This window comes from Indicator indicator, chromosome 4 (assembly GCF_027791375.1).
Source record: "Indicator indicator isolate 239-I01 chromosome 4, UM_Iind_1.1, whole genome shotgun sequence".
In the NCBI taxonomy this organism is placed as follows: Eukaryota; Metazoa; Chordata; class Aves; order Piciformes; family Indicatoridae; genus Indicator; species Indicator indicator.
Window position 1 is genome coordinate 33,621,910 of NC_072013.1, and position 15,054 is coordinate 33,636,963.

Here is a 15,054-nt window from a genome sequence, read left to right on the forward strand (position 1 = left end):
ATGAAGTCCCGCTTCAGCACCATCGATATCCGAGCGGTGCTCGCTGAGCTCCGGCAGAGGTACTGCTCCCTCGGCGCTGACTGAGTCCTCTCCCGCCCGTCGCGGCCCCGAGAAGCGGGGCCCGGCCCCGCCGGTGGCGCCTCTCTCCCCTCAGCAGGGCTCGGCCTGGCTGTTCCTCGCCCTGGCCCAGCTGCCCCAGCTACCCCGGACTCGCCGTGGCATCAGGGCTGTGTGGGGCGGCCCAGTTCCGTATACAGCCCAGCACTGCCCCTCCTCGGTGCCCTGCCCTGCCTGACCCCTGCTGTTCCCTCCCCCTGTGAGGTGCCCATTTGTGTTCCCCGCGTGTCCCGTCCCTCCCCCGCCATCAGCGCAGGCCTGCATATCTCTCCTTCATCTGCTCTGTCCGCCTCCGGTCAGCTGTGCTCCTTCGCAGCCATCCTTCCTCCCTGCCCATGCCCCGCACCACCTTTCGGGGGTGCACACTGTGTGTGCTGTGCTGCTGTTTTGCATTCCACCGTATCGCTGCACTGCGCTGTTCAGGTGTTGCTGTCGGAGGGGGTGCAGCCCTCCCCAGTACTTTGTACTGTCCTGCTTTGGGGTCATTCCACCATCTCTATGCAGAGACTGTGTAACGCTCTGGGGAGCCCAGCCCCACACTGGCTGCTGCTCTGTCATGTGCTGGGGCAGCACAGGGCCAATCTGATGCTGCCTGAGTGTCCCCAGCACATCTTTCTGCCACTCAGTCCTCTCTGCCTCTCTTGTTACCCTATTAGGGAAGGCCTGGTGCTCTTGTGCCCCCTCTCATTGTCCTACTTATGTCCTCCAACCTCTCCCTGGGGAGCAACTGAGTGCTCTCCCTTTCCTGTGTGCACGGGGAAAGCCCACTAGTTTGTCATTTACCCAGCTGAGGAGCTCCAATGCTCCTCAAATCCATAGCCCATGGAACTCTGATACTCTTCTGGTTTCCAGGGCAATCTGCATATTCAGCCCCGTGGTGAACCACCCCCAAACCAGGTCTGTGCTTGTGCTGAGACTACCAGTGCCCCATGCTGGCAAAGGGCTCCCTGAGTGATGCAGTATTAATCTAGAGAGGCAAAGCATTCCAGTATAAGTAAATTTTGTATCCCTGCCTCAAAGAGGAATGGTTGCAGGAGCTGTCAGCGTGGCCTCCATCATGTACTAGAGATCCAGAAGCTCTCTGGTTGCAGCTGGGTTGTCCATACTGGCTGTTCTTCCTTCAGCTTGTTCAGCTTGTTGCATTTTTTCATAGCAATTGAAGGAATTGATTTAGGGACCAGAACCCCAGACACTGTCTTACTGATAGAAGGAGATGCTTTAACCCTGATGGGTGGCAAACCCTGGGAACAGAGCGCAGCTAGAAGGAAAACACAGACAGGTCGGCTCCCTAGAGGCCACTGTGACCTAAGGGAGTTATGCAGGGACCTGATAACAAGAACAAAGCAAAACTTGGGACAGAATTATGGAGCCCCCTTATCTCTTGCTTGACAGTTGCTTAAGCCTTGGAAAAAATATATGCGTCCGTGTGATACTTTCTCTCTGTAGCCAATCATGAATTTACAACTGTAGTATGGACATACTAATGATCAATTACAAGCTGCCTTCTGATGTTATGTTAACCTATATAAAGAAAAAGCTTTGTACAATAAATCGACACTTGGCTTGCATCAGGCCGCGTCCCGTCTCTCCATCGCAGCAAGCAATTTCTCCATTTCTTGGTTGTTTGGCTTCCAGCTCATTCCATTAATCTTTGTTTGCTGCCTCTTTGGTTATTGCTTGGTAATTTATCATACTTCTGAATTCTCTATATTTTAATTATCACTGGGATTTATTTTTTCAGCCACTTACATGGTTTGTGTATTGCATTCTCCAAAGCATGTGTTTTGTTTTTGACAGCTTATTGGGAATGAGAGTAAACAATGTTTATGATGTGGATAATAAGACCTATCTCATTCGCCTTCAAAAGTAAGACCTTCACCTTTCTTTATGCTGCAGCTGTCTATATCAGAACTAGATTTTGTTGTAAAGATGTAATTTCTGTTGACCGATATGTTGCTTTTCTGACTCCTTTTCAGTGAAATTCTGCTGTTCTTTGTTAAAATGCAGTAATTTCTTGGGAGGTAGCATATGAACAGTGGAATACTGCAGAAAAACATACAAAAGGCCAAAGGTGTTGGAGTAAAACCACACAACTGCCATTATTTCTTTTTATGTGGGGAGGGAATAGAAGAGTTGGAAGAATGAAGAGCAGAATTAGTGATCCTGGTGCTTGGGCCTGTTGGGAGACAGAGCTCATGTCATGTCATTAACCTGTCCATTCCAGCAGTATCTGAGATGGAATTTTGCTCATCTTCACCTCCACTTGTAGTGGAGAATTTTTAACTCCATTTGGCTTGGCCAAATTTCTTATGAACTTAAGAGCATCTATTCTGGTTAAAGATTTCCCTGCTCACTGCAGGGGAGTTGGACAAGGTAGGCTTTGATGGTCCCTTTCAACCCAATGCATTCTGTGATTCATTCTAAAAGATGCAGAGATGTGGTGCTGAGGGACATGGTTTAGCACCAGCCTTGACAGAGTTAGAGAATGATTGGACTGGATGATCTTAAAGGTCTTTTCCAAAACAAACTGTTCTGTGATGTCTTTGCTGTTTGCAAGCACTATTCAGTTGGCTTTTCCAGCTCATTGTTTTCTGTCAAAAATGTACTGCTGGTGTGTGGTGCTCTGATCTCATTCCAATGCAAACTGGTGGGTGGTGAGGGGTGGCTGCTCACAGTGCCAAGTGTTTGAGTCTTTGTTTTGTTTACAGACCAGACTGCAAGGCCACGCTGCTGCTTGAATCTGGTATACGCATTCACATGACTGAGTTTGAGTGGCCAAAAAACATGATGCCATCCAGCTTTGCAATGAAGGTAAACTCACTCAGTGTTTCCTCTAGAGAAGTTGGTTGGATATCAGCAATATTTGTGTTCTGTCCTTGGAGTCATGAAAACAGGAAGAGGAGTTGAGACAGGGGGAAAGAGTGGCAGGAGCTGAGACAGGGGGAAAGAGTGGCAGGAGCTGAGACCGAGGGAAAGAGTGGCAGGAACTGAGACAGGGGGAAAGAGTGGCAGGAGTTGAGACGGGGAAAGAGTGGCAGGAGTTGAGACAGGGGGAAAGAGTGGCAGGAGCTGAGACGGGGAAAGAGTGGCAGGAGCTGAGACAGGGGGAAAGAGTGGCAGGAGTTGAGACCGAGGGGAAGAGTGGCAGGAGCTGAGACCGAGGGGAAGAGTGGCAGGAACTGAGACAGGGGGAAAGAGTGGCAGGAGTTGAGACGGGGAAAGAGTGGCAGGAGCTGAGACAGGGGGAAAGAGTGGCAGGAGCTGAGACAGGGGGAAAGAGTGGCAGGAGTTGAGACCATGGGGAAGAGTGGCAGGAGTTGAGACAGGGGAAAAGAGTGGCAGGAGTTGAGACGGGGGGAAAGAGTGGCAGGAGTTGAGACAGGGGGAAAGAGTGGCAGGAGTTGAGACTGAGGGGAAGAGTGGCAGGAGCTGAGACCGAGGGGAAGAGTGGCAGGAGCTGAGACCGAGGGGAAGAGTGGCAGGAGCTGAGACCGAGGGGAAGAGTGGCAGGAGTTGAGACAGGGGGAAAGAGTGGCAGGAGCTGAGACCGAGGGAAAGAGTGGCAGGAGTTGAGACAGGGGGAAAGAGTGGCAGGAGCTGAGACCGAGGGGAAGAGTGGCAGGAGCTGAGACCGAGGGGAAGAGTGGCAGGAGCTGAGACAGGGGGAAAGAGTGGCAGGAGCTGAGACCGAGGGGAAGAGTGGCAGGAGCTGAGATGGGGGAAGAGTGGCAGGAGCTGAGATGCGGGAAGAGTGGCAGGAGCTGAGACCGAGGGGAAAAGTGGCAGGAGCTGAGATTGGGGAAGAGCACAGGATCTGTGACCGAGGGAAAGAGTGGCAGGAGCTGAGATGGGGGAAGAGTGGCAGGAGCTGAGATGCGGGAAGAGTGGCAGGAATTGAGACGGGGGAAAGAGTGCTTTGGTTGAAAGGGATCTTAAAGATCACCCTAATACCAACACCGCTGCCATGGGCAGGACAACTTCCATAGACCAGGTTGCTTGAGGCCCTGTCCATATCTTGCCCTTGAACACTTACAGAGAGAGGGGGAAAGAGATCTACAGGGATCTTCAACATCCAAGCAGGTCTGTGTCGTCTCACAGGTGTTTTTTCCATCATTACAGTGCCGTAAGCATTTAAAGACCAGGAGGCTCGTCAGTGTGACACAGCTGGGGATAGACAGAATCGTGGACTTCCAGTTTGGGAGCGATGAGGCTGCTTATCACCTGATTGTTGAGCTGTATGACAGGGTGAGTGTGGTGCTGTCACGCTGTAAGCAAGGACCTGAGCACATGGCCCTGCTGATGTCCCCTCTGGTGTGCTTGCAGGGTAACATTGTCCTGACAGACCATGAATACATCATTTTGAACATCCTGAGGTTCCGCACAGATGAAGCCGACGACGTCAGGTTTGCAGTTCGGGAACGATACCCAGTGGACAGTGCAAAAGCTCCTGCACCTCTGCCAACTCTGGAAAGGTAAGTGCTTTTAGGTAGTGTTTCTACTGGAATAAACCCAAATTCCATGCAACTGTGAGAGGCAGCTTGTCTTTAAGTAGTTCTTTCACAGAATCTCAGCATGGTGTGGGTTGGAAGGGACCTGTGGAGATCATCCAGTCCAACCCCCCTGCTAAAGCAGGGTCACCCACAGCAGCTTGCCCAGGATCATAATGTGCAGATGGGTTTGGAATCTCTCCAGAGCAGAGACCCCACAGCCTCTCTGGGTAGCCTGCTCCAGGACTCCAGCACCCTCGCATCAAAGAAGTTTCTCCTCATCTTCAGCTGGAACCTCCATTACTGCTTGTGTTGTTGCTGGGCACCACTGACCAGAGTCTGATTCCACCCTCTTGCCCCCAACCCTTTAGTTACTGATCAGCATTGATAAGATCCCCTCTCAGCATTCTTCAGGCTAAAAAACCCCAGGTCTCTCAGAGCCTTTCCTCCTCACAGAGATGCTCCAAGCCCCTCAGCATCTTTGTAGCTTTTGCTGGACTCCCTCAAGTAGTTCCCTGTCTGTCTTGAACTGGCGAGCCCAGAACTGGACCAAATACTCCACATGTGGCTTCACTAGGTTAGAGTAGAGGATAGGAGAACCTCCCTTGATGTGTTTGCCACATTGTTTTTCATGCACCCCAGGAGACCATTTTCCTTCTTGGCCATGAGGGCACATTGCTGGCTCATGGTGAACTCCTTGTCCACCAGCACTCCAGAGAGCTGCTTTCCAGCAGCTCAACCCCTAACCTGTACTGGTGTTTTTCATTTGCAAGCCATTTTGCATTTCCACTTTTCCAAGTGAAAGTATTTTGTAGCAATACATCATAGCCTTAAACCCCATTGTCCTCTGGCATTACTGCTCTCTGTTACCCTTCACAGGTTAACTGAAATAATCTCGAATGCACCCAAAGAGGAGCAGCTGAAGAGGGTTCTTAATCCACATCTTCGTAAGTACTCGAGTGCTGTTAGAAAACCAAGTGGGGTCAATACACATCATGTTTAGGTGATGAAGTTGTGGAGAGTCCACCCCTGGAAGTGTTCAAAGCCAGGCTGGATGGGGCCTTGAGCAACCTGGTGGTGTCCCTGTCTGTGGCAGGGGATTTGGAACTAGATGATCTTGAAGGTCTCTTCCAACCCAATCCAGCCTATGATTCTGTGATCCTGGAAATCTGAACAACTTCAAGCAGTCTTCTCTGTTTGATGTTGTCATTGACTGTGTGTTTGAGAACTGACAAACAATAGAAGCCCTTGAAAACAGAGATTTTTTTTTTTTTATTCCAAGCCAGCTGCATGAAGAGATGGGTCTTGCCATGATCCTGCAGTGATGAGGATCTGACAGTAGCTCTATCAGAGCTCTGACTTGATGTGTTTTACCCAGTGTCTTATCTTCAGTGGTATCAAAGTGGGACTTTTTACAAGGGCTTGTGGTGACAGGACAAGAGGGAATGGATTGAAGATGGAAGAGGGGAGATTTAGACTGAAGATTAGGAAGAAATTCTTTACATTGAGGATGGTGAGACACTGGCACAGGTTGCCCAGAGAAGCTGTGGATGCCTCCTCCCTGGAGGTGCTCAAGGCCAGATTGGATGAGGCCTTGAGCAACCTGGTCTGGTGGGAGGTGTCCCTGCCCATGGCAGGGGGGTTGGAACTACATGAATCTACCATTCTGAATCTATGAATCAAACAGGAGATAAAAGTGGGACCATAAGTCCTTTCCTCTCCCCATCCTAAGGACTGGCTGCAGCTCTGTGGCTCTAGCTTGTTGAAACACAGCATTTCAGTGTGAATACAGATTCCACTGTGAATGTCTTCTACTGATGATTCCTCATTATGTTTTTTTTAACAGCTTATGGAGCCACTCTCATTGAGCATTGCCTTCTAGAAGTTGGATTTTCTGGTTCTGTCAAAATAAATCAGCATATGGAAAGTAAAGGTATGTAGGAAAGAATGTTTTAAAGGCTGTACTACATCTCTGGTCATTTTGATGTATATGTAGTAGAGACAGAGATGAGTCTTCCTTAAAGCTCTAGTTCTGACCATATGGTTTTGTACTATTAATGTTTTTAAGTCAGGCAGCATCATTGTTTACATTAAAACTCTTCATTATGCACATATCATAAATAAACCATCCATCCAACTCCTCTAGGCTAAATTATTTTGTAATGAGGTGGTGCCTTAAACATCAGGGGAACTCTGGCCATGTGAAGGGTTGTTTTAACATTAAACAAAATCATCATTTTAACATAAAAACCCCCATCTTCTTTTATTTACAGCAAACTTAGTGGGGATTTGATAAAGCAGCAGCTTCACTTTTATTGGAAAAGTATAGATTTGGGTTGTAAAGTCAGGACAGATTTTTCTGTAGTCTCATTTTTCTTGTGTGCTTTATATTTACCATAAATCAAAAGGATTTGAGTATGGTGCTGTAATAAATCAACTTTCTAGCAAACAACTTCTCACAGCTGTTGGTTTATGCTTTGCAGTTTCATTTTTTGTCTTTGTGTGTTGGTTTTTATTTTCTCCCTGAAACTTGAGTAATTATGTCTTAGAAGTACCTACGTAGATTTCTTCATGAGTTAAAAATCCCTCAAATGTCAAATGTATACTGAGGCTTCTGTTCAGAACAAGCAGTGATTGCTGTGGTGATGTACCAGGATTGAAGGAATATCTGGGATTTCATTCTTGAGATATCCTAGAACCCTACTTCCTGTGGTTAAGGTGGACAGGTTGCTTCAGGCACTGAAGAGCACTTGCTTGGGTCTTCTGTTGATTTGTCTTGTGCTGTGTTTAGATAAAAATATCTTTCTGGTTTAGCTCTTTTAAAACACTCCTCCCCTTTTCTCTCTTTAGAAAATATTGAAAAAGTGCTCACTGCTTTAGAGAAAGCTGAAGAATATATGGCACTGACTGACAACTTCAGTGGGAAGGTGGGTCCCAGCTGGGCAGCTTGGTTACCAGTTAGGCAGGAACTGCAGAGCTCAACTGGGAGGCAGGTGTTGCTCAGCACTTTTGGAGGCTTTGCTTTTGGGGCCAGAATCTTTTCAGTGGTGCCCAGTGACAGGACAAGGGGCAATGGGCACAAACTGGAACCCAGGAGGTTCCATCTGAACAGGAAGAGAAACTTGTTTGGTGTGAGGGTACTGGAGCCTGGGAGCAGGCTGCCCAGAGAGGTTGTGGAGTCTCCTCTGGAGAGATTCCAAACCCACCTGTACATTGTGATCCTGGGCAACCTGCTGTGGGTGGCATTGCTTTAGCAGGGAGGCTGGACTGGATGATCTCCAGAGGTCCCTTCCACCCCCAGCATGCTGGGATTCTGTGTTCCTGGTGTTACCACCTTCGGATTTTACTGTGAGCCTGGGCTCCAGGTAGTGATGGGGTATAAAAATTGCTACCTTGCATTGGATGTGCAGGAATTAAATAATTTACAAGCAGATGATGTATGAGAATTGGGCTTGTCCTTCAGTAGCACTGCCCTGTTTTCAGCTGGGAGAAAGTTAATTTTCCTCCTAGCAGCTGGTGCAATGCTGTGTCTTTGATCTAGTGTGAGAATTGTGGTGGTAAGACACTGATGATTTTGTTGTTATTAAGCAGTGTTTATACTAAGTCAAGGACTTCTCAGCTTCTTATGCCCTGCCAGCAGAGCCTGGGAGTGCAGAAGGAACTATAAGGGGGCACACAGCAAGGACAGCTGTCCCAGACTGGCCAAAAGGGTGTTCCATACCATATGACATCATAGCCAGTCTATAAACTGTGGGGAGCTGTCTTGAGGATTGGCTGGGCACTGATCAGCAGGTGGTGAGCAATTGTATTGTGCATCACTTGTGTATATTTTATATTATTTATATTCTCTCTTCCTTTTCTCTCCTACCAAGCTGTTTTTTATCTCAACCCATTTTCTTGTGGGTCCGTTTCTCTCCCTCATCCCACTGTATGGGGGAGTGTGGTGGTTTGAAACTGTCTTTTTAATTTTTTCCTTGCAAAGTTCAAAACAGAGAAAGTGAAAGAGCGTAAATAAGTCACTATTGGATGTAAGAAATCAAAATAGTGATTGTTCTGAACACTTCCATTGGAGAGATAGAAATGTTTAAGAACTATTACCCAAAACAAAGTGGGCACTCTGCACATTCTGCGTTCTGCAGTGGGGGCAGTTGCTGGGCTGTCTGGCTGCTGTTTCTTCTTCTCTTCTGGCTGAAGATAACACACTGACCTTGGCAGCTAAGTTAACAACTTTCTGTTTAACTAACTCTGCTTCTCTGTCCAGGGGGGTCTGGGGGGAAGCTCCTGGGAGAGAGAGAGGCCCCTTTGGGAGGGTCCCCTTGGGGGGAAGCAAAGGGAGATCGGTTGTGCTTTTCTGTTGATTGTATATATTTGTGAATGTTGTGAATTTTGTATATTTGTATATATTCATTGCATTTCATTGTAGATTTTAGACTTTGCTTGTAAATACAGCTTTTCATTTGCTTCCAGACTGAGCTAGTCTGGTTATTGTTGGTGGGGGGAGAATTTCAGCTCACACCGACACACTTTTTATTTTTGGCGCTCCAACTCGGGGCTCGATTGCTTGTATGATTTATTCCTGCTCAGATTAGAAAGCAAAATGAAGCTGTTTTGGATTCTGAGTCATTCTATTTCATCTGTTATCAGTGTGATTGTCTACAGATGGGCCATTTCCTGCATGATAGACAAGATTGTGAGACATGTGGCATATAAGTCGTTTCTTTGGGTTAAGAACAAGTTACTGAATGTTGGTGAATTCTGTTGTGGTCTTATTGGGCTAAGAAGCTATGGTAACTCAACTATGGATGTGCTAGCAGACACATTTGAGTTTGTTACTCCTCTTACAGCTACAGAGGTTCTTTGGTACCTTAGACATCTTGTGCTAATCTTAATTTTGTTGCTTCTTGGAATAATCACATGGCTACTGATAGCACTGTGTCAAGAAAGACATAAGGCTACTTGCTGTGAATGTGAAAACCAATCCAGTAAATTTGGTGGCCACTGTAAGCAGAAAGTGTAAAGGAGCTGCAGGAGGAGATGCAGATGCTGCAGGAGATGGTGCAGATGGAGATGAGGGTCCTTCTACTCAGGGTCCCTCTGTTAAGAAAGATCCTTCTGGTGAGGAAGAGAGGGTTAGCCTTAAAACTCTGGCAGACCTCTTGAGACCCCACATGGATGATGGAGATGTAGGTCAGGATGTAGACCCTGGTAGATTAGCAACTGCTGGCAGAGCCTCTGAACTCAAGGAAATTCAACGGAGGATTACAACAGGATTATGGGGACAGCGACCTCAGGAGGATGATGATGATCAGTCTCATGCTGATTCAGACATTAGGAAGAAGTTCTAAGAGAGTGGTGGAACACTGAAACAGATTGCCCAGGGAGGTGATGGAGGCCCCATCCCTGAAGACATTCTTCAAGGTCGGGCTTGATGGGGCTCTGTAGCCTTCTGTAGTTGCAGATGTCCCTGCTTACTGCAGCGGAGTTGGACTAGATGACCTTTAAAGGTCCCTTCCAACCCAATGCATTCTATGATGATATTCTATGATCAGTAGGTTAGCACCTAAAACTTGCTGCCTTATCAAGATGAGTTGGAATCCTTTTCAAAGGCAAATGCTGATGATGTATTTCTATGCTCCTTTAGGGTTACATTATCCAGAAAAAGGAGAAAAAGCCAAGTCTGGAACCAGATAAAGCAGCAGAAGAGATCTACACGTAAATATTTGAAGCCTTTCTTTTTCTACTATTCTGCATAACATCAACTAGATTTCAGGTGATAATATCAAATGTGTATTTTACAGATATGAGGAATTTCATCCTTTCTTGTTTTCTCAACATTCAAAATGTCCCTACTTGGAATTTGAATCATTCAATAAGGTACAGTGCTTTTGCTGATACTGTACTTAAGTGCTTTAGTTGATGCTAAAGAGTAATTAGAGAAGTTGTTAATGAAAACATAGCCTTGGAAGAGATGCTGGATTTTGTGGATAAAATGTTTTATGCAGAAAAGGCCAACTAAAGCAGAGCCTTTAGGCTGCTCCTGAGCAGTGCTGTCTCTGTGAGCTCAGATCCTGTGGCTGAAATAGGGCTTGTGGCACTGACTGGAGGTGTGCATGGAGCCTGGGCTGTTACCAGCTCAGACACTGAGTTATTGCTGGAGGCAAACAGTCATCACATTTATACTTCTCCCAGTTACTACTTTCAAGGCTTCAGGCACTTGACTGTTTCCTTGAAGTGCTATTCTTCCTGGGCCTTGACTCATGAACATCTGAAATCATTAACTGCATGCTGTTCCCAACTTTGATCTCCAGAATTCCCATTTCACTTTCCTATCCATGCTTCTTGGCTGAATTTCTGCCACTGTTTTTATACGACTGATGATCCAAACAGCCCAAAACCTTCCTCTCCTTTTGTTTTAACTCTTTGGCAAGTTGCCTCTTTGGCAACTTGAACACCAGAAGCAGTTCTTAGGCGTTTTTTTTTATGCGTCTTGCTCGTAATTTTTTTTTTAACTGACCTATTGAAGCAGCAGGAATTCCAGACAGGTCTAGATTTGCAAGACTTTAACCTGAAGAGCATACTGTGTCAAACAGCAGCTTCCTTTCCACCATTTCCTAGGGAAAAAAAAAAAAAAAAAAGGCCTGTAGCTTGGCCAATGATTTACTTGTGTGGTTTGCAGTGAGACACGTCCTTGAGGGTCTTGGTGAGCTCATCTCATGCAAAGGTAAAATGGAGGATGTTGTTGAACTCCCTTGTCACGTTTTTCTTCTCTCTTAGTGCTTCACAGCCACCTCTTGTGAGCAGAGCCACCTCTGCCTGCCTGTTCCTGGTGTAAGTTAGTGCAGTTTGGGGATTTTGAAAGCTGATTTTCTCTTACAGGCAACAGATGAGTTCTACTCCAAGCTGGAGGGACAGAAAATTGATCTGAAAGCCTTGCAGCAGGTATGTTGTCATCCAAGAGTGGGGCAGCTGAGGTGGCTCTCTGAGCTTCAGGTGATTCACTTGGTTCTTGTAGCCTGGGGTGAGGGGAGGTCTCATTCCTTATTTTTGCTGTGGAACTCACAGAATCCATTTTTGGTTGGAAAAGCCCTTTAAGATCATCAAGTCCAACCATTCTCCAACTCTACCAAGCCTGGTGCTAAACCATGTCCCTCAGCACCACATCTCTGCAGCTTTTAAACACCTTCAGGGATGGGGATTCAACCACCTCACTGGGCAGCCTGTTCCAGTGTTTGGGATCCCTTTCAGTGAGGAAGTTTCTTCTAATGTCCAACCTAAACCTCCTCTGGTGCAACTTGAGGCCACTTCCTCTTGTCCTATCACTTGTTACTTGGGAGAAGAGACCAATCCCCACCTAGCTCCCACCTCCTTTCAGGGAGCTGTAGACAGCAATGAGGTCTCCCTTCAGCCTCCTTTTCTCCAGGCTGAACAGCCCCAGCTCCCTCAGCTGCTCCTCACCAGACCTGTTCTCCAGACCCTTCACCACTTTTGTTGCCCTTCTTTGGCCACTCTCCAGCACCTCAGTGTCCTTTTTGGATTGAGGGTCCCAAAACTGAACTGAATACTCGAGGTGTGGCCTCACCAGTGCTGAGTACAGGAGGGCAATCACTTCTGTGGTCGTGTTGCTCACACTGTTGCTGATGGTGATGCATTCTTGATAGAGTGCTGAGTCAGTTGGGAGTCAGGGTGTAGATTTCAAGATGTGTGATTTTGGTTCTGCTGGCAATACAAGTGATATAATTGATTTTTTTATTTTTTTTACATTTTTGGGTGTTTTTTTATTTGTTGTGGTTTTGTTTTTTTTAAAGGAAAAACAAGCCTTGAAGAAACTTGAAAATGTCCGTCGGGATCACGAGCACAGACTAGAAGCTCTCCAGCAAGCTCAGGTAAGACTGAGATGCTCTGGTGTTACTTTTTTAGCTAGAAAGATAATGTAGTGTTTCTTGAAGGTTGTGCCTGCTGTGGACAGTGTCAGACCCCAAAGTGAAGCCTTCTGTTGTCACTGAGCACCCTGGAGCCCCTCAGGAAGCCTAGGCCTGCACAGAGGGGTCTGCTGCCTTAGGAATGCTTTGTACCCTTCTTGCCCAAAATTTCCGTGAGCTGCCCTGCTGTCAGGAGTCAAGCTGGCTATTGTCCTATATGGTCAATTTGTCAATTCAATGTCATTCCAGGATTTCATAGAATCATAGAGTTGTTTAAGTTGGAAAAAGCCTTTCATACCATCATCTCCAACAAAGTCCAAGTCTACCACTAAACCATGTCCCTCAGCACCACATCTCCACAGCTTTGGAATCCCTCCAGGGATGAGGATTCCACCGCTGCCTTAGGGCTTGACAACCCTTTGTGAGAAGAAATGTTTCCTAACATCCGGCCTAAGCCTCCCTTGGTCCAACTTGAGGCCATTTTGTCTTGTCCTCTCACTTGTTGCTTGGCAGAAGAGACCAAACCCCACCTTGCTCTAGTCTGCTTTTAGGAAGTTGTAGAGAGTCCCTCAGCCTTTTCTCCAGGCTGAACAACCCTCAGCTGCTCCTCACAAGATTTGTGCTCTAGAACCTTCACCAGCTTCGTAGCCCTTCCCTGGACATACTCCAACACCTCAATGTCCTTCTTGGAGTGAGAGGCCCAAAACTGATCCTAGTATTCAAGGTCTGGTCTCACCAATGCAGAGTACAGGAGGACAATCCCTGCCCTGGTCCTGCTGGCCACACTATTACTGATCCAGGCCAGGATGCTGGTGGCTTTCTTGGCCACCTGGGCACACTGTTAGCTCATCTTCAGCTGGCTGTCGGCCAGCAGCCCCAAGTCCTTTTCCACCAGGCAGTTTCCATCCACTCTGCTCCAAGCCTGGAGGGTTCATGGGGTGGTTGTGACCCAAGCGCAGGACCCAGCGCTTGGCCTTGTTGCACCTCAGCCCACTGACCTCAGCCCACGGATCCAGCCTGTCCAGGCTGCTCTGTAGAGACTCCCTACCCTCAAGCAGATCAACACTCTTGCCCAACTGGGTGTCATCTGCAAACTTGCTGAGGGTGCTTCAGTCCCCTCATCCAGATCACTGATAGATACGAAAGTGAAGAGGCCCCAGCACTCAGCCCTGTGAGCACCTCTCAGTATTCATTAATACTTTGATTTGCTTTTAAAGTCTTGCTGAATGTGTTTAACTTCAAAAGCTCTGAACTTCTTTCTCTCCTTAAGGAAGCTGATAAGATAAAAGGAGAACTTATTGAAATGAACCTGGAGATCGTTGACCGAGCCATCCATGTGGTCCGGAGCGCGTTAGCCAACCAGATAGACTGGACAGAGATTGGAGCCATTGTTAAAGAGGCTCAAGCCCAGGGAGACCCTGTTGCAAGTGCAATCAAAGAGTTAAAGCTTCAGACAAATCATATCACAATGCTGCTGAGGTAAGGACACTGCAGGTCACCTGTACCAAATGCAGGTAGGACTGGCTGTGGGACCTGTGTAGGACACAGGGGTCTTCTTAGCTTGTGCTTTGGTGCTTGTCAACAGGTCAAGGGTCTGCCCCTCAGCTCTTCTCTGGGGAAACCTCATCTGGAGCACTGTGTCCAGCTCTGGAGCCTTCACCACAAAACGGATGTGGACCTGTTGGAGTGGGGCCAGAGGAGCCCACAAAGACAATCAGAGGGCTGGAAGCCCTCTGCTGTGAAGCCAGGCTGAGAGAATTGGGGTTGTTCAGCCTGGAGAAGGATGACTCCAGGAAGACCTTCTGGAGGCCTTTCAGTGCTTAAAGGAATCAAGAAGCTGGGGATAGATTTTTGAGCAGGGCATGTTGTGACAGGACAAGGGGTGGTGAGTTTGAACTAAAGGAGGGGAGAGTCAGATGAGAGAAAGGAGAAATTCTTGAAGCTGAGGGTGATGAGACCCTGGCCCAGGTTGCCCAGAGAGGTGGTAGATGCCACATCCCTGGAAGTATTCCAGGTCAAGTTGTTTGGGATTTTGAGCAACCTGCTCTAGTTGCAAATGTCCCTGCTGACTGCAGTGGGGTTGGACTAGATAACCTTGGAAGGTCTCTTCCAACCCAAACGACTCCATGATTCTATTTAAATCATTCAGTTTTTCTTACAGCAGCATGAAGAGAGCAGTTGTTTGAGCAGAGGGATGCTTCCTTTTCTGCTTTCAAAAATAGTAATTAGATCACCATAGTAGCTTTTCTTTTAGTATTTTTAGAGTCTGTCTGACTTTATTCTAAACCACTGGAAGATTTCCTTAAGCAGCATAGGTCCAAAGCTCCAGTCTTACCATTCAGTAGTTTCTAGAACCAAAGAACCACAGAATCAATTTTTTCCTTTTGATAGAAGAAATTGCCTTGGGAAATGGTGCTTCCTTGGAAAATCTATACTTTATTTTCTGCTTTGATTGTCTTTTTCCTTCTCAAACTTTGGCTGACTCCAAGTTACCAACAAGCTTGTGTGTAAGGCATCCTGGGTTCCTTAGT

The 15,054-nt window shown here is 47.1% G+C and overlaps 1 protein-coding gene across 2 annotated transcripts in view; it reads left to right on the top strand.

Annotated features, from left to right (window-relative positions):
- Window positions 1–15,054, top strand: part of NEMF (nuclear export mediator factor) — a 31,186-nt gene continuing 16,132 nt past the window's right edge. For both annotated transcript variants that reach the window (XM_054400121.1, XM_054400122.1), the window contains exons 1-13: window positions 1–59; window positions 1,915–1,983; window positions 2,826–2,928; window positions 4,237–4,362; window positions 4,441–4,589; window positions 5,484–5,551; window positions 6,451–6,537; window positions 7,455–7,531; window positions 10,246–10,316; window positions 10,403–10,478; window positions 11,481–11,543; window positions 12,410–12,487; window positions 13,794–14,002. In XM_054400121.1, the coding sequence (XP_054256096.1) occupies window positions 1–59; window positions 1,915–1,983; window positions 2,826–2,928; window positions 4,237–4,362; window positions 4,441–4,589; window positions 5,484–5,551; window positions 6,451–6,537; window positions 7,455–7,531; window positions 10,246–10,316; window positions 10,403–10,478; window positions 11,481–11,543; window positions 12,410–12,487; window positions 13,794–14,002 (1,235 nt within the window). The remainder of the gene's footprint in view (window positions 60–1,914; window positions 1,984–2,825; window positions 2,929–4,236; window positions 4,363–4,440; window positions 4,590–5,483; window positions 5,552–6,450; window positions 6,538–7,454; window positions 7,532–10,245; window positions 10,317–10,402; window positions 10,479–11,480; window positions 11,544–12,409; window positions 12,488–13,793; window positions 14,003–15,054) is intronic.